The sequence below is a fragment of the Arvicanthis niloticus genome, chromosome 2 (genome assembly GCF_011762505.2).
Source record: "Arvicanthis niloticus isolate mArvNil1 chromosome 2, mArvNil1.pat.X, whole genome shotgun sequence".
Classification (NCBI taxonomy): Eukaryota; Metazoa; Chordata; class Mammalia; order Rodentia; family Muridae; genus Arvicanthis; species Arvicanthis niloticus.
Genome location: NC_047659.1, coordinates 10052983 through 10072239, shown reverse-complemented (window position 1 = coordinate 10072239; position 19257 = coordinate 10052983). Strand labels below are relative to the sequence as shown.

At 52.1% G+C, this 19257-nt stretch overlaps 1 protein-coding gene across 1 annotated transcript in view; it reads right to left on the bottom strand.

The window, feature by feature from the left end:
* Positions 1 to 19257, bottom strand: part of Niban2 (niban apoptosis regulator 2) — a 49921-nt gene that overhangs the window by 17158 nt on the left and 13506 nt on the right. The window contains exon 2 of the mRNA XM_034494765.2: positions 2391 to 2521. Within this exon, the coding sequence (XP_034350656.1) occupies positions 2391 to 2521 (131 nt within the window). The remainder of the gene's footprint in view (positions 1 to 2390; positions 2522 to 19257) is intronic.

Genomic DNA, 19257 nt, shown 5'->3' with positions numbered 1-19257 from the left:
AAGAGCAGCTAGGGTTTTCCTAACACCCTGGGAAGACCCAGCCCCGCTAGCTCAGCTGAGAGAGCATCTGCTTGGTGGACCGGAAGGCTCTGGGATTTGGGAAGGCTCTAGGATTTGGGACAGCCTTACAGTGACCGCAGAGGCAATGCCTGAGCTGGGAAGCCAGGCTCTGCACCCCTCCACCAAGCATAGCCCCCTCCCCCATCCTGAGCCATTCCCTGAGGCTTCCTGGCTGCTGGCTTAGATTTTATTTTTAAGATTTTTTTCAAATGTAAACTGAGGTGTTACAAGCAAGCCTGTAATCCCAGATTCAGAAAGAAGGTAGAGGGACAGACACCAGAAGTCTAAGGTCATCCCCTACCACAGATGGAGTTTGAGGTTAGCCTGGGCTACAGGAGACCCTATTTCAAAGGGGGAAAATTAAGTTTTTTCAAATGGTGAAGTCCTGAATGGAAGGCCTGCAGGAGGTACAAAATATTCCAGACCCTACAAATCAGGGCCAGCCTGCCCTCCCCACACAGGCCCCAGAGAAGCAACACCCCAGCCCCAGCCCCAGCCCCAGCCCCAGCCCCAGCCCCAGCCCCTCAGTGCCCCCAGTGACCTTCAGAGCAGGGCAAGAGGCTGGGAGAAACTGCCCATCACAAAGCAACTATCAACTGGTGTGCTTGCTGGGGTGGGAGGTGAGATGCCGTTTTACCCCAGACTGGCCTTGAACTCCTGTTGCTCCAGCCTCAGCCTCCTGAGTGCTGGGATCACAGACCGGCCACCTCACACAGACCCATTTGCTCTTACTGCAGGCTATGATTGCTTCTTTAGAAAATGACTGTGATCCTTCTGGTGACTAATGTTATTTCCTTTCTATCAGTACATGACTTTACGTGGCCGTCAGTCTCACGAGACATCAAGGTCCTTTCAGGGACTGTGAGGAACTCCAGGCCATTGCTCTTGCTACACAGCCTGTTTGGCGGGATGAGCACACAGCCCTGTGAGCATGACAAGCCAAACATAGAAAATGCTTCACACAGCACCGGCTCCCACTCACTCACCCTGGGCTCTTGGGAACTGGGCTGCCTGCACTGTTTGTTTTTGTTTGGTTTGGTTCTCGTTTTAAGACAGGGTCCTAGGATATAGCCCTCCTTGGCCTGGTGCTTACTCTGTAGCCCAGGCTGGCCTTTCCGCAGCTCTCCAAATACTGGGATTACAGGTTGTGTCACCACACTGGATTTGCCGGTGACCTTCCTTCTGGATAGGAAGATTAGGCCCTGCTCATCTGGGCTGAATTCAAGCCTCCCTTTCCTTGTTACACGGGGGCCAGTGCAGATGCCAGGCCTGAGAGCAGGCCTGATCCAAACACCTCTGCTCTACAGTCAGTCACAACACCCGGAGCAGAGACAAACAGCCCAACCTTTCTTTCTTCCCAGGGCAAGCTGCAGATGGAAAGAAAGGATCCCAGGCTAGGAATCTAAGCCAGCTCTGTGTGCCTCCCCAGCCCAGCCCAGTAACTCTGGGCTAAGTTTGGGACTTTGTACATAAGGATTCCTTGTCTGTCAGTCCCTTCCCTCTGTTGGTCAACCCCTCCCCAACCAACCCTCAGGGCCTTGCTGAAGCAGCCTTCTCCCGACTCTGGTGTCTGGATCCACCCAGTCATCTTCCCAGCTCCTATCTTGTCCTGTAAACAGCCATTTGCTGGCTGTCACCTTGAGCATTTGTAGAACTATAAAGACCACGTAGCTTCAGCACCTGACCCTGCCGCCAGCACAGTCAGCAGCAAAATTTCCCTTCAGAGAGCTCCGGGGTAGAATTCCAGCCACTTACCTACCCTCTGCCTCAAGTTGGGAAACTCAGCAGCCAAACCCGCCATTTCCTTCCTGACCTCACCCCAGCCCTGTCACCCCCAGGCCTGTCACAAGGGTCCCCACTCCGGGCCACATTGACACCCCAGGGTAGATCCAGACAGCTTCCTCAGCAAACCCAGCCCCAATGCTAATAAGAGGATAATAACTGATGAGGTCAGGGAGGGCACCAGCTCCCTCAGTCCTGAGAGGAGGGAACTAGAGCGTGTGGCCTGGGACAGTGTCCATGGCTCTGTGAGGCAGGGACCATGCCACTTCCACTCTGGAGGGGAGGAAGCAGGACCAGGGTTTTGTCACGTTTCTCTTGACAGGTGAGTAGCCTGAGCTGTCAAGACTGCAGAGTGCAGCTGTGACAATGGAGGAGTGGCCCTGGCAGTGGGGGAGGGGTGGCACTGGCAGTCAGGACTAGGAAGCAAGTGAAACAGGTTATCCTCAACTAATGAAGGCCCTTGGAGACCAGACCAGCAGCATAGGGAAACTAAGACCCATAGCAGAAGGGTTGCAGAGCTCAGGCTGGACCCTCTCTATGCCTCTCACCTTGCGCCAGAGCAGCTGTGCCTGCGGTGGCCCGGTGCCCTCGATCTCATGTCGCATGCTGTTGAAGAGGGAGACACCATATTGGTCCTCATAGAAATGAAGGAACTCTCTGAGGATCTTCTCAGTTTTCTCTGAAAAGGAAGGATGCATGAGAGTGTGAGGACGCCATCGATACCTGGAGAATCAGGCCTGCGAAGTCTCACATGGAAAACTGTCCACACAGAGCACAAACACCCTTTCACCCAAACTGGGGCTGGTCGCCTTGTTCTCTTGCATGCTAGACAAAGGCTTTGGTCATGAGTTGTCTGCACAAAGTGGGTACCCACTCCTGACGGGAAGCTGGTCAGTAGCCGCACACAGAAAACCACACCCAACAGACTTGTGAGAGATTTAGCCTCACCAGTGACCAAACCAGCACCAAGTGGGAGACACTGCTTTTTTTCCTGGGTGGACAGGAGTGTGGTGAGTGGGGCCAAGCTCCCTAAGGCACCTATGATACCCTGCAGGTGAGCAAGCACCAGCTAACCATGTAGTAGGTGAGCAAGCACCAGCTAACAGTGCAGTGGTAGGCCCAACCAGCACAAACCAGTTCTCCCAGGAAAAAAAGCCAGGCCGTGGTGGAAGCGACTGGCAAACCCTGTGACAGATGGAAAGTAACAGTCTCTGAACAAGAATGATTCCTACCTGTGAAAATAAACTGGTCAGGGAAAGATGGAGAGGCAGCAGGCCCGGGCCTCGGGGTGCAGGGGTTGGGGTACAGATAAGCCTCCTCACATCAAACATCTGAGTCACTTCCTCGTGATTCAAATATATATCTTGAATTTATCTACCAAGTTAACCTTGTTCTTCTCCTTCTGAGACAAGACCTCATGAAGCCAGGTTGACCTCGAACTCTCTACAAAGCGAAGATGACTTTGAACTCCTGACCCTCCAGGTATGTGCCACCAAGCCTTGTTCATGAGTCAGGGATCAAACCCTGAGATCTGTCCGCGTTAGGTGCACATTCCACAGTGGGCTACAGCTCCAGTCCAGCAACCCAACACCAGCTTGCTTCTCCTAGCTGTTTGCTTATCTAGTTTCAGAACAGAGAAGGGTGGATCCAAGGCCTCCAGAACAAGCCCAGCAGGCAGCAGGCTTGGTATTGATCCTGCCTGCGTGTCCCTCTTTACAGATGGGGAAACTGAGACACCAAGAGGGCTCAGAAGAGGAGCCTCCTAGTCCAAAAAAGTTACACTAGAATCTAAACTGGGGGTTTATGAAGCTCCCCTCCCTGGGCCTCAGTTTCCCCGAACACTGAGAGCACTAGAAGCAAGGACAGGCCACCCTGCCATTGATGACAATCTTGGATTACAAGTTCTAAAGACCTGGTCCTTCATCTGAACCCCTTGCTCATCTGCAGATCAGTGGCCTAAGACAATGAGAGGACTCAGTGGGTCTGTGAGGCAGGACCCATGTCATGGCCACTTTATAAAGAAGAAAACTGAGACCCATAGAGGTTCTATCATTGGCACAAAGTCACACAGAGAGTGGGTGATGGGATTGGGGTGTAACCCTGGGACCCAGCCAGGAGCTGGTGGCTAGGAAAAACCCAGGCTCACCCCGACATTACCATCTCAGACTCCGGTCTGCACCCATAATCCTACTTCAGTGACATGAAAGAGGGGCAAGGGCTCTGGGGGTAGCTCACCCACCACTCCACAATGCCAGTCTGCCATGCAGGCTTTTCTGGAATGAGGTTGTGTCTGGCCAGATTCTGATCTGGGGGGAGGAAGGAATGCATTTGCAGCACCTGTTTGTGAAAACTCTGCAGAGCAAAAGTCCCTCAGAGACCATGAGATTGTTCCAGGGGAGGGCACCCCCAGGGCCACTGCTGACATGCTGCTAACCTCATGAGAGCTGGGGAAGTGGTACCACTATGCTCCAGGTGAAGGATGAGGAGGTTTAGTGGCCCACTCCTTGCCTAGGGGTTTGGCCTTGACTCCCTGCAGGAAATGAATGTCCTGCAAACATGGCAGCTTAGAGCTTCAACCACAACTCTGAGGCCCAACCCAGGCCATGGACTCCCATCCTCAAACTAAGTATTATCACAACAATGGCAAATCTGTGTGCCCAATGCCAGGTGAAGTTCAGGAGGAAGCTGCCATATACAAAAAGAAAAAAGACTCGGACCTGGGTCCGTCGAGCCCATGGCAACTCTCAGCTACTAGGCTAATGCCTGGGCAGAGCTGTGCTCCAAAGGGCGTACCAGCTGACCTACCAGGGAAGCAGGGAGAGTAAAGTTGAGCCAGGTGAAGATCCAGTCATGTCCCATCATCCCATCCAGGGTGTCTGAGACAAGGGTATGCAGACAAAGAAGGTTCTAGAAGCATCAGAAGAACCTGTGACCCCTAATAAATGGAAGCCAGGTCAGCTCAGCTCCGTAGGCCAAGGCACTGACTGGGCTGGAGTAGCCAAGCCCACCCAAGGGCCTGGGATGAAAGAAAGGCATTCAGTGTCTGTCCACAAAAGGTGAGCATAAGTTACCCAAGTAAGACAGGACCACAGCTCAGGAGAAGAGAGGAGAAGCCACAGGGTCCAAGAAAAGAGTGGAAATGGGTGGGGGTACATCTCCATTAAATGATGTGAGGAAACACTCATGTACCCAAGAACAAAGAATGTTAGCCAGGACGCCACTCCTGAGCTCTTGACTGCAAGCTCACCCCTCCCCCTCCCCGCTATTTGACCTCAGGACCCATAGTGAACTTGAAGAAAATCTGGCAAACCCTGAAAGCTGATCTTCCAGAACCAACCAATATGTGAGAGGCAGGACCCTCTTGTACATATCTGCGTTCAGTTCTGAATCAGATGGGATGGGGTGGGATGACAGCTAATGTTGAGAGTACAAACCTCACATGGGTGGCGGTGGGAGGGCCACACAGCAGGAGCTTAACTAAGAGAAGGGATCTAGGGGGTGCACCAATGGCCAAACGGTTATGGAGCAAAGATAAGAATATCTGCATGGGGGAGGGGCAGCAACAGGACCCAAGGGCAGTGGCAGGCAAGTGACAGGAAGCGTGATAATCTGAGTTGGCGGCGCCACCTCAGGAAGAGCTGGTAGAGGACAGTAGTGGACAGAGTCACACAAGAGCCTTGGCAGGGAAGGCCACAGGCACACTCTGGAGATGTGGACAGCCAGCTGGAAAAGAATCATGTGATTGGTACTAAGGGAGCCCCCTCAAAACACAAAGGGTGAAGATTTGGGATTTGTGGTGGCAAAGGGAACCCCAAAGGTCAGCAACATTCCATGGGGTTCTAACCTAGACTTAAGCCTCTCATGGGCATATAGGAGAAGACTCGAGTAGGCACCATGGGCCTAGAAAATGCCTTACCTCCCTGTCCACGGGGGGCTCTGTAACCCAAGCCCAGGCAGTCCCTTTCCTTAGGAGCTCTTCACAGTGCCAACCCCATAAATGCTACTTAACAACTCTCTAGAGATAGTGTCTAAGGGTATACTCTAGGCTGGCCTGAAACTTACTATGTAGCCAGGCCGGCCTGAAAGTCGTAGCAATCTGCTTCGCCCTCCTGCATATTGGCACCATAAGCAGCTGCCATAGCTCCTGCTTTTGTCTCCCTGCTGCACGCAGCTAGCTCCAAGGGGGCTGACAGGATTCCATGACTCAGCGTCCAGCCTGGGTATCTGCAGGTGGCACCTAGAGCCTGGAGCAGACCTCTCTCCACACCTGCCCACATCAGCTTCAACTCTCCTCACAGCCTCTGGAGACTCCCCAGTGCACAGGTTTGGGGTAGACACTAAGTAGGCTTTCCAAAGCCAAAGCTCACCACACTGAAGATTACCCCGAACCAGAAAGGGTGAAGGGCTCACTAGATCACAGAAGATGGGGACACTTAGGATCTGAGTGGGCTCTGCCCACTGCCCACAGAATCTCAGAGGGCAGGGGAGAGGCAGGCTGAGGTCCCACCTGATGAGAGAGAGCCAACCTCAGGGACCATGGGCCTAGAACCTGGAGGCTAGTACAAAGCTACAGATGCTTGGGCGGGGCAGTCTGTGGGTGTGGGCTAGCCTCACCCACTGGGTGGGGCAGTCTGTGGGTGTGGGCTAGCCTCACCCACTGGGTTGCATATTTTCATCCTCCCTCGTGCACTGGTTCAGCAGCCCCAGACACCGCTGCTCAGGGAGCAGTGGGAACCTGCACACTGATGGCCCACCTTCCAGCTGCCGGGTGAGAGTGAGGCGTGGGCTGCCCAGCTCTCTCAGACCCTCAGGTTCTTCATTTAGAAAGCATGCATCACAGAGCCCCTTTACAGAGCCAGACCAGGCAGGACACGGCAGGGCCATCCAGCCCAGGACACCAAAAACACTAGTCTTAAGTGTAACACTGCTCAGCCTGCAACTATAGGGCAAAAGGGGGGCTGAGGTATTTATCACCAGGTATAACTTTTATAGCTTGAAAAAAATCCAATAAACACTTTAGAAAGAAGGAAAGAAAGAAAGAAAGAAAGAAAGAAAGAAAGAAAGAAAGAGAAAGGAAAAGAAACCCAAAGATCAGACAAAATAGGGGTTAAGGAAGTAGGACTGGTGTGTCCCCAGTGTGCACACTCAGGTTCCTGTCACCACCCCAACCTGGACTGGGTGTCCCATCTCTGCTGCCCTCTGCCAGCACTAACCCTCACCTCACAGGGACGCTGGGTTACCTGGCTCTGCCTCCAGCACACAGATTCCCCAGGGGAGCGTGTTACATACAAATTCCCACTTCCCAGGTTACAAGGGGAGGCTCAGGGAAGATCATTCCACTGTGAGGCAACAGAAAACAAATTGGGCCCCATGTGGGTAGTCCCAGGGTTCCTGCCTGTCACCCTGAGGACAGCTGGAGACTCCAGAACTGGGCAGAGTGCCCTATCTGTGCCAGGGAGCCCCAGGGCACCAGAGCTGCAGGCATTGGGCTCTAGACCTTGTCTAAAAAAGGGAGGGATGCCACCGAGCTCTAAAAAGGGGTCCAGAACAAATAAAGTGTTCTTATTCTCCCTCCCCCAGCTGTGTGTGCCCACTGAGAGCTCAGAACAGGGTTCTCAGCCCACATGGTCCTAAGACACACAGCCTGGAAGGAAAGGGAGGAGGTATTTGGGGAGGAAGAATTAAAGTTATTTCTTTGAGTGAAGACAGTTTCTCCACGTAGCCCAGGTTAGCCTAGAATTCACTATGTAGCCCAGGCTGACCTCAGACTTGAGATAATTCCCCTACTTCCCAAGTACTGGTGTTACCAACCTGTGCCACCATACCAGGTTAGAATTTACTATGTAGCCCAGGCTGACCTCAGACTTGAGATAATTCCCATACTTCCCAAGTACTGGTGTTACCAACCTGTGCCACCATACCAGGTTAGAAGTGGGATCTTGTTGTTTTGTTTTTGCGTTGCTGGGGTCTGGACTTGGGCTCCATGCATGCCAGGTAAGCACGCCACAGGTGAGCTACACCCCAGGCCAACAGGAAGTCAGCTCTGAATTTTACTTCCCCAAAGCCTGGCAGGAGTCCTCCATCCCCAGGGGCATGTCACACTGCCACTCGGTGCCTTTATGGGGCTCTAGCCTTACTTTCTAGGTCCCTCCCCAGGCTAGGGAGGAAGCAAAGCTTAACTGTGCTCCTTTTACAGATGAGGACACCTAGGCTCAGAAAAGCCAAGAGACTTTCCCAAGGTCATGCATCTGAGTGATCTAGCCCCCTACCTGCTCCCATGCAGTCAAGGCTGGCCAGGGGGCACCTCCCTGCCCATTGGAGATTCCCTCCCTTGCTGATCCTCCCTTGGCTAAATGGGCAAGTAGGTCTTAGACGACCTAAGGTCTCAATGAAATTCTCAGCCCCTGCGCTGGGCGCAAACCAAAATGCTGGCCTCGGTACCTCCACGGACATACCGGTGAGTCAAGCAGACCAGGGGCTGACCACAGCCACCTCAGGCTGGACAGAGGGACTGAGAGGTGGACAGGATACAACCCACAATGAGGGCTCCATCGCCACATGAGGCTGCAAGTACAGGCTCTGGGTTCAAGTCCCAGTTCCGCCCACAGGGCTACGTGGTCCTGGCCAAGGCACTTTCCCTCTCTGTTTCCATCTCTGTAAGATGGCACATCAGTACCCGCCTGACTAGGTAATGAGGAAATCAGCGAACCAGTGAGCAGAAATCATGGGGCCCTACGAGGACAGCGCACATGACCGATACTAACAGCAGCTCCGTGGCCGGAAGAGTGCTGATCTCTGATTTTCCAAAGTGACAGCTTTGGGGATCACACCAGTTCCTGTGTAGATAGCAGAAGCCATGAAGAACAAGGGTCCCAGGGTGCCCTGAAGTTCCCTGAAGCCTTGGGGAGCTGGGAGAGGGGTACCAGGCCCATTCTGCAGGTTAAGCTGTATATGGGGAAAGCAGAGCGGGGTCCTTTGGGGGACATGCTGCAGGAAGAGCCCCTAACCCAGTGCTTCTCAGCCTTCCCAATGCTGTGACCCTTTAATACAGTGCCTCATGTTGTGGTGACCCCCCCCCCAACATAAGATTATCTTCATTGCCACTTTATAACTGTAATTTTGCTACTGTTACGAATCATAACGTAAAGACCTGATATTCGGAATATCTGATATGCGACCCCCATGAAAGGGTCATTTGACCACCAGAGGGGTAGAGTCTCACAGGATGAAGGCCATTGCCTTCAATGCTTGAATGTTGGTCTCAGCAGTTTCTACTCTGTGAGCCCTGGCATGCTGCACCCATGGAGAAACCCTACATGATCTCTATCCACAGGTGCACTGACTAATTAATGCCAGCCGTTCACACAACTAAGCCCCTCCCACACTGTTCAGGAACCAGTACAGAAGGCAGCAGCTGAGCCCAGGTCTGAGACCCAGAGCCTGTGCCCGAGTCCCTGTCCACAAGGATGGCATTAGGACAAAGAAGACAATCTCCAACCAGGAGGGCAGCTGACTTCATGAGGACCACAGGGACTTCAAGCAAGCCCTGCCCTGATTTGGACTCAGATGTGGGCACTGAGCCAAACTTGTCCTGGTCTGGCCGGTCCCTCCAGTGGGCTCGTGGAACAAGCCTCACTACCAGGCCCAGCCCAGTTTCAGAGTTTCATAGGGACTGAAACCTAGCAGGTGACAGACAGCACCTGTAGGGTGGGGCAGACTCAGAACTGGCCCGCCTGGTTCTTGGAGCACTGGGGAAGACTCTAGATAGGGCAGTGGGGGAGGTGGCCAGGATGATGACCCACCCACCCCAGAAACTAAGGACTGAGGTAGGTGGAGGTGGGGACTCAGGTTCCCCATGTCATGAAATCAAATACCAGTAACTACACCATCTGACTGTCACAGCCAGGAGAATTGAGGCCCAGAGAGGTAGTCACATACTCTTGGAGTCACACAGCACAGCCCAACAGATAAGGACAGGAGTCTATAAGGTCTCAGTGTCTCACCCAAAGTCTTTCTCCTGGACCACTTAGGTCTCCGTGGCACTCAGGATAATACTACAGTCTCATATAGCCCAGGCTGGTCTCAAGCTTGTTATGTAACCAAGAATGAGTCTAAATTCCTGAGCCCTCTGCCTCCACCTCCCGAGTTCTAGAGAGCTACCACACCCATCTCAAAGTATGAGCGTTTGTTTTCTTATAGCACTGAGGATCAAACTCAGGACCTCCCACAAGCAAGGAGAGCACCACTGACAGAGCCACGTCCCTGGCCCTGCATGGACCTTATTTCACCAAAGCTCTGAGAGGTTCAGTGATTTCTCGAAGAACACACAGCATATAAATAATATGGGGGAGGGGAGAGGTCAAAGGGGAGAACAAGCAGTGTAGAGGCCACACTGGAGAGATGCCTCAGCTGGTAAAAAATGCCCATCACGTGACCACAAAGACCTGAGTTTGCATGCTCAGCACCCACATACTCAGGCACGGCACCCAGTTCTTTAAGTCCAGTGCTGGGAGTGGGGGCGTGCAGGTCCCTGCTGAGGAGACAATGAGGCCCCGGGCTTATTAGCTGGCCAGCCTAACTAAACCAAGGAGTACCAGTAAGAGACCCTGCCTCACAAGTAAAGCACAGAGCAACTGCGGGAGCCACTTCTGGCCATAACTTGCACTTGCAAATATCTACATAGGTATCCAGACAGACATATGCAGGCACACACATATACACTGCATATATAAATATATATGTGTGTGTGTATATATATATATGTGTGTGTGTATGTGTATGCACAGACATATACACATACACACACACACACACACACACACACACACACACACACGACACAGACTCAGAACAATTTGAGTCAAAATCGGGGAAAGACCTTTCACACCCACCACCAAGACTGTCGTCACTGCCAGCCTCTGAAGAGGACGCAGCAGCCTGTGGGTGGCCCCTGTCAGGAGGGATGATGCAGGGCTCCTGCCTGGGACCTGTAATCAGGTATAAGTTGGGAGGAAGAGTAATGACAGACTTCATCATCCAGCATGAGGGGGGGCATCATCAGCCCAGGAGAAGAGCTGGGACCAGCAGGCCAGGACCTTGCAGAGCCAGAGCCAGGAAGAGAAAGTGTGACGATCAGCCTTGTGCAGAGGGGAGTTGTTCCAGAGAGCAGGGGCTGATGCTGGCCCCTTGGCGAGATGCTCCAGAAGGAAGGTGTCCTTAGCAATGGCGGGTGCCTGGGCCCCAGCTTCTGGGTCCCAAGCCATCAGAACTGTGAGCTGACTCAGGTCAGTCAGCAGGCCAGCTCGCCTCAGCTCAGCCTGCATCACCTGCCATTGTCCCCAGCCCGGTCACTACCTGCTGACACCTACCTTAGCCTCAAACTTATTCCTGACTCCCTCTGGCCCTTCCCGAAACAGTAGTAGAGAGTTGCCTGGTCCTCCATGCTCACAGACTTTCTAAGGCTCCTTCTGCCCTTGGAGTGAAGGTATGGCTCCTATTATAAGGACAGTAGCCTGAATATCCCCCCTCCTCCACTGATCCTTCAGCTCTATCATTCTCTTCCTTTGGAAATCTTCAGGGCAGGAGCATGCTGCCCACTTCTCCACACTTGTGAGAAGTCTCTCACAAGCTCCACATCCACCCTAGACTCCTCACGCTGAAAGGCCATCGCAGAAGCTGGGGCCTCGCAGGCTCTGGGGGATGAAGGAACATATCCAACACAGGTCTTCTTTGTTGGGGAAGTGGATGTCACATGAGCTTTCCCTCCCTTCTCACCTCAGGTGTCCTGAAGAGACCTGCAGTTAACCCTCCGTCCTGAAGATCAGGAATGAACAAAGAAAACCCCCTTCCTAGGAACACAGTTCTACGGTGTGTCTGTGTATGCACTTGCTGTAGGCTGGGGACACCAGGTATCCAGAGACTATATGGTTCACTCTTAAATGACAAAGGGTGGATGGATGGAGACTCTGCCATCTCACTGAGGACAGACTGCTGTCTCACTGAGGACAGACTGCGAGAGATGTCTAGAGCTGCTATACGCAGAAGGAGGCTAGGGACACACGACTGTGGTAGAACATCTGCTTGTGCACGAGGCCTGGGTTCAATTCCCAGCACTACAAATGACAAATCTTTTTTTTTTTTTTTTTTTTTTTTTTTTAGACACAAGTGGAGAGGCACCAGGCTGGCTGGGAACATAGCATTTCTCATGTAGGTCACAGAACAGCAGAGCAAATCCTGATCTAGGAGCCCAGAAGCTCCTAGGAGCAGTGCTGCCACTATAAAGACAGACAGAGGGAGAGCAGAGACTTGTCTGCCAGGCCAACAGGCCCTAAGGACTGTGGAAATGTCCAGAAGATCAGGTGACTTGCTTTGTTAAGGATGAGCTGGCCTTCAACAGCCCCAGGAGAGCGTAGATTCCCCACCTGCAATGACACAGCTCCTACCCCATGTCCTGACATGCTGCAGGCCACAAACGGGTAGCAATGAAAGCAATCCAAGGTAGAGGTTCTCAGTCATGTTGCCCTTCCCAGCCCCTGCCCTGCCTGTGTCCCACTGACACCAAGTGTATCCCCAAATCTGCACTCAACCTTCCTCGGCTCCCAAGCTCAGAATCTCAGTCAGACTGCCTTGCCCTGCTCCCCACCACAAGGTTCTTTGGTTCCCCATTTGCATATAATTATAATCATCGCAGCATGAGCTAATGCGTGCACAGTTGCCCAGAGCCAGCACTGGGGCAGCTTTCTGAAGCACTTTAGCAAGAATCGTCACCATGACTTTATTTAACTCTCACCAGGACAAACTGACAGACCCATTCTCTGGATGAGGGAATCTAAGGTTCGGAGCTATTCAGTGACTTGCCCAGCATTACGTAAGACAGCAAGCCAGGCTTGACATCACAGACCCCTACTACCCCAAACGGTAATGGAAAACTCTGAAAAAGACAGGTCCTATTTTAATGGTCAAGGCGTCTAGTGGGCTGGGCTGACTGAATCCTGAGCTGCCACATCCCTTTGTTAACTGGCCACTGGTGCTTCGAGAGGGACCTTCCTAGACCCAGGAAAGCTGACCCGTGGATAGATGGGGACTGAGACACGGAGATTAGGAAGCAGGTCTCCAGGCTTTCCCCACCTTGGCTCTCCAGGACCCAAGCCTGGCCTCTGCCTTCTCTCTCTGATCCATTAAACAGGCATGTAAACAATGACCCCAGGGGGAAAGGTTATCTAGTTCCAGATGCCAAGAAGGCCACCTGCAAAGGACTCTGAAGGCCCAGGAGGGCTGGGTCTCCTTATCCAGACACAGATTTGGGAGTAGTCACCTGGGACTTCAGGACTTCGCACAAAGCCGCCTTGCAAACTTCTCAGTTAGCAAATATTTAACCAGAACTCAGCAACAACAGATCTCATGAAGGGTAACAGCTGAGACAGGAGGGCCTGAGGGGTGGAGAGGGCAGCCAGGGTGTAGGCCTGGGGAAATGTCTGGGGGTGGGGCGGGGGAGCACCTGGGACTGCTCTTCACATCCTCCACTTGTGTCAGGAAAATCAGTTCCCATCTGGACACAAACAGGAGAAACAAAGGCCTTCTCATCCCTTCCCAGCTCCACCCACTTGCCTGGCATCAGCTCTGTACCCGCAGCCTCCAGCTGGCAGCCTGTTCTAGGAGGCCAGGACACAGACGTCCCTGCATTTGGGGGAGCAGACAGAGAAAGGAGGCCCAGGCCTCCAGCAGCAGCCCACAGCTGGAGAGCCCACCCCAGGCCCGCCACAGGGCTGGCATCATGCCTATCCTCAAGCTCTTTGTGTGTCTCCAGAGATGGGCTCTAGGAATCTAATGAAGGAGATTGACTGTCAATGAAAAACCATAATGGGCCGGGCGGTGGTGGCGCACGCCTTTAATCCCAGCACTTGGGAGGCAGAGACAGGCGGATTTCTGAGTTCGAGGCCAGACTGGTCTACAAAGTGAGTTCCAGGACAGCCAGGGCTACACAGAGAAACACTGTCTTGAAAAACCAAAAAAAAAAAAAAAAAGAAAGAAAGAAAGAAAAAAGAAAAAGAAAGAAAAACCATAATGGTGCTGGAGAGGTGGCTCAATGGTTAGGGGCACGTGCTGGTTTTGCAGAAGACCCGGATTCTGTTCCCAGAAACTGCAACGGTGCTCACAAGTGGCCAGAACTCTAGTTCTAGGAGATCAGATACCCGCTTCTGGATCCCACAGGCGTTAGGTATGCATGTGATATACATATGTGAAATAAATATCAATAAACTTTAAATGATAACAACAACGAGAACAACAAAATGATGTCTGGCTCGGCACCTACAGCGAAGTCTTATGACCTCAGTTCAGTGAGGACCCCACAGGGGAGAAGGAGAACTAACTCCCACAAGTTATCCTCTGACACAGTGTGTAAAAGCAACCCCACAATGGGTAACCACCCTGACTAGGAACCCAAAGGGCAAATGACACAGTCTGCAGGGTCCAGGGCATCTAGCCCCTGACAGCGGGAAGCAGGGAGCTGAGAATCATGAGTGTGTCCGGCAGACAACACAGGAAATCCAAGCCAGTCTTCAGACATGCAAGGAAGCAAGAATCTGTTTACCCCGTCCCTGTGTAGACCAAGGGCTTTCCATGCGACAGCAAGCTCTAGCTGTAAGTGGTAATTTCAGATTAGCCCACCTCACTGGCTCCAGGAGACTGAGCACATGGTTTCCCCTCAGTTTCCCCTGCTGTACATTTAAAGAAGCAGCCCCTACGTCATCAGGTGTCAGAAGGATTAAGTAAAATGAGTAACTCCACAGAGCCTGAACAAACAGGAGTTGGCACTGCCAGTGGCAGCGCTTGAAGTGTTGAAAGGAGTCCGTTTCATCTGCCCGGCACTACTGGCTAGGGTAGGGCGCCTGTCAGTTAGCAGGGGCTACGCAGTCCTTCTGTACAGCAATCAAGAAACAGCAAACATAGCCGGGCACTGTGGCACACAACTTTGATCCCAGAACTTGAGGGACAGAGGCAGGCAAATCTCTGAGTTCAAGGCCAGCCTGGTCTACAAAGCAAGTTCCAGGACAGGCAGGGTTACACAGAGAAACCCTGTCTCAAAAAAAGCAAAAGAGAAAGAGACGGGAAACATGCTGGGCATGTCGGCGGACATCTTTAATCACAGCACTTGGAAGACAGAGGACAGAGGCAGGTGGATCTCTAGAGACATCATGTCTTATCTGGGGGGGGGGGTGAAGAGGAGGGAGGGAGGGAGGGAGGGAGAGAGGGAGGAAAGGAGGGAGGGAGGGAAAATGGGAAACATAACATGTTTAGGATCTATGGTTAATTAATCAGAAAGGGGAAGTGGACCCAACAGAAAGCAGCCAGCAGACCTCACCCAACCACAGCCTTAGTCCTACACCACTGTGGATGGGGGTGCCACCTCACACACCCCACCCCAGACACAGCAGTCATCAGAGATGCTGGGTCATCATCCCCAGAGACAGCACCAGCTGGGAATCCAAGATTATCAATACTTTGATTATCTGTCACTTGTGCCTTTTGTCTATCTTTCTGTGTCTAAGCTCCTTCCCATGGTCTCCTAGTGGGTAAGCTCAAGGCACAGGGGGAAGGGACACACTTGGATGGCACCGTGCCATGAACAATCAGAGTCTGGAAAATTCCCTGGAAAACGTATGGCCAAACCAAACTGAAGCTACATTGCAGGTGAACATAGCCCCCGGGGCCTCAGAGAGGGCTCTATCTGCACCTGATGCCCAGACCGGGGGCAGGTGACCTTCGGAGAGAGAGCTCCCAGCCACCAGAGATGTGCAAGCAGAGGCAGAAAAAGATTCTGCCCCAAAGGGGTAATCAGGACCAGTTCAGACTTGGGACCATGCATGTCCAGCTCCACCACTGGCTTTAGCTTTCTGAGTCTCAGTTTCTTTCCATAAAATGAGCATTAAAAATGAGCCAGCCGCCGGGCGGTGGTGAGCATGCCTTTAATCCCAGCACTTGGGAGGCAGAGGCAGGCAGATTTCTGAGTTCGAGGCCAGCCTGGTCTACAGAGTGAGTTCCAGGACAGCCAGGGCTACACAGAGAAACCCTGTCTCGAAAAAACAAACAAAGTTCCCTCCCAAAAAAAAAAAAAAAAAAAAAAAAAAAAGAAATGTAATTTTGGGGCTGGAGAGATGGCTCAGCAGTTCCGAACACTTACTGCTCTTGCAAAGGACCTGGGCTCAATTCCCAGCACCATGGCTCACAACCATCTGCAACTCCAGTTCAAGGAGGTCCAGTGAATGTCCTTCGGACCTTCTCAGACATCAAGCATAAATGTAGTGCACTTAGATGTAGAGGCAAAACACTCACACAGAAAATAAATACTTTTAAAAAAGAAAAACTCTTCCAGGTAGGTGTGGTAGTGCACACCTTCATCCCAGCACTGGGGAGGCAGAGGCAGGCAGATCTCTATGAGTTTAAGACCAGTTTGATCCACCTAGTGAGTTACAGGACAGCCAGAGTTATGTAACAGAGAAACTTGTCTCAAAAAAAAATTTTTTTTTAAAATAATTTTAATAAAATGACCCACCTAAGCCAGGTGTAGCACTGGTATGCTTGTAATGTCTGCATCAGAAAGTTTGAGGCTGGAAAATTACAAATCCAAGGTCAGCCTGGGCTACATAAGAAAAACCCTGTCTCAACAACAATAAAAGTTGCAAGGGCCCAGTAAGATGTGCCAGGAGCACTTGGCACCCTGTCTGTCTGACAGGGAGAGCCCATAAGTGCCCATGCAGGTCTGATGGAAATCAAGAAATAGAAAGTTACAGTTACTTCAGCCCCAACAGGAAAGGACTGAACGGACCACGCGCCCCCACCATGTATCTGCTGAATGCCTGTAACACCTAGTTTCTTCCCAAGCTGCCAGGAAATGTCAGGCCCCTCCCTGCACATCCACCCATCACACACACGCCACACACACACTCATGGACTCACACACACATGCACTCACTCACAGGCTGCTGTTATCTACAGCTTTCAGACAGATCCCAAGGTCCTGAGAGCTGACAGGGTGAGGACAAGAGGAGGAAGATGCTTTCTCCAGGCCAGGGAGGAATAAGACACAGGGAACAAAGGAGACCGGAAGGTGAACCAGCACAACTCATGTGCTTACAGCTGAGCTGACAGAAACCCAACCCCAGGCTGTGGTGTCAGGTACAAAGACCATATAGATAGAGGGCCATGTATGGTGGCTCGAAGCTGTAGTACCATCTACCCAGGAGGCTGAGGCAGGAGGATCACAAGTTCAAGGCTAGCCGCAGTCCCACATGCTTCAAAACAAAATGAATAAATAAAATAAGCCAAGTTGTATTCGTGATCGGTCAGGCTTCTGACCTGAATAAGGGGCTGGTGACAGTTAAGGACAGGGCCCTTCCTGCACCCCAGGTGGATGGATGGAACTTGGGATCAGTTTGATTAAGATTAAGTAATCCCTTGGACCTGCCACTCTCGTGGGAAGAGACAGTCATTGTCTTCAGTACTTTGGGAGGGTCCAGGCCCTCCCAACAGGGTTTCTCTGTGCAGCCCTGGCTGTCCTGGAGCTCACTCTGTAGACCAGGCTGGCCTTTGCTTCTAGAGTGCTGGGATTAAAGGTGCGCCTCGATGTTTGGCTCTCCTTCCATGTTTATTGGACTTCGGGGATCAAACTCAGGTCACCAGGCTTTCAGAACAAACACCTTTAACCGCTAAGCCATCTGAAGACATCTTTACCTGTCCTCTGACTACGTGAGGTCACACCAGAGCTCCACAATGTCCTCTCCCAGAAACCCTAAGATACAGAAAGACAATTGGGTTTTCCCAGAAAGCTTAACTCGGCTCTTGGACAGCCCCTGCCCAGCCTCTGGGACTAGATTAACTGAGGGCTTGAGAGATAGTCCCAGTACTGGCTAAAAGGCAGGGCCTTGCCTGCACAGAGCCAGCCCTAGGTCACTCATCAATGGAAGAAAAAGTCACCACCTGGCATGCTAACTAAAGCTGCCATCTAAGCCCAGATCTCTGTTTTCTCTTCCTGACCCTTCACTGTCAAGGGCTCCTGAACCTGAAGAGCCTGGGAAACTGCAGCAGGTCAGATCTGCAAGCAGTGTCTCCCCAACACTGAAAGGCTGGGGTCCGCAGACACTCACCTGTGCAGGCACAGCAGTCCACTGGCCTAGCCCTTCCTTGGGACACGTGATGGCACTTTGCAAAACAACCATCAAGTGCCCTGTACACAGAACTGTTGCTGCAGCTACGGCCAGCAAGAACACACAACCTACTGGAAGGTTTTCCTTACCAGTACTTGGGACCTCTTCTCCTCATCTACCCTTCAAGTCCCACCTCAGAGGCCCGGCCTCTAAAGCCTCAGGGGCTCAGACAGCAGAGACTCATTTTCCAGAGTGGTCATTTTGTGCCAAGCACAGCAGAAGCTCACGGTGCTACAAGTAGTTAACCACCATGACCACCTTATAGACAGATAACACCAGACTCTTCCTCCCCACCCCACCCCACCCTCCTCCTCCTCCTCTTCCTCCTCTTCCTCTTCCTCTTCCTCCTTCTCCTCCTCCTTTTCCCTAGGTCCCGCCCTGCACTTTCAACTCTCCTTTGGGTCTTGTCAGACTGGCGTGACTCTGATTTTGGAGTCAGAGAAAGATCTGGAATTGTTCTCCAAGAAATATAACCAACAGGGTCACAGCATTCTTTTTAATTTGATATGTTTACTGCTTTAGAAAAAAAAGTCAGGAAAGGAATAAGGAGATGGCTCAGGAGGTGAAATGCTTGCTGTGCACGCAAGACGACCCGAGTTAAGATGACCTGAGTTCGCCTGAGTTCGGATCTCTAATGCCCAGGTAAACGCTGGGAGGGACCCAGGTGGCGGCAGGCAGGGGGTGGAGGCTCGCGCCTTTAATCCTGGGACTTGGGAGGCAGAGGCAGGCAGACCTCTGAGTTTAAAGCCAGCCTGGTCTACAGCTCTTTCCCTTCTCACGGCTACGTATTACACTGGCTACATGTTACACTGCTGAATTATACTCACTGACACACGGTCTCACTTCCCTCTGTGTAGTCAGTATCCTGCAATACCATTTGGCTACACACTAGGCTAGGGTTAAATCTCCTTGTAGAGTGGCTACATAGGTTTAACCCAGGGCTTAGTCTCTTTTCTCTAAGCCTTGTGGGTACATGGCCCATCAATCTCTTCATGTCACCACTTCCTGCCTGGCCTTTAGAAGGTCCCAAGGCTTCAGGCACAGCAACTTCAGCCTAGGGACACAAACTCCTGGCTCCCCCACCTCCGCACTTCATGAAGCCAGCAACAGGACCCCCGTCACTACACCTCTCTAAGATAGGTAACAAGGAACAAAGTCACTAAGAGGGTAAAAACGTTTGCCTTAGGCTTGAACTCACTCAGGGGACCCC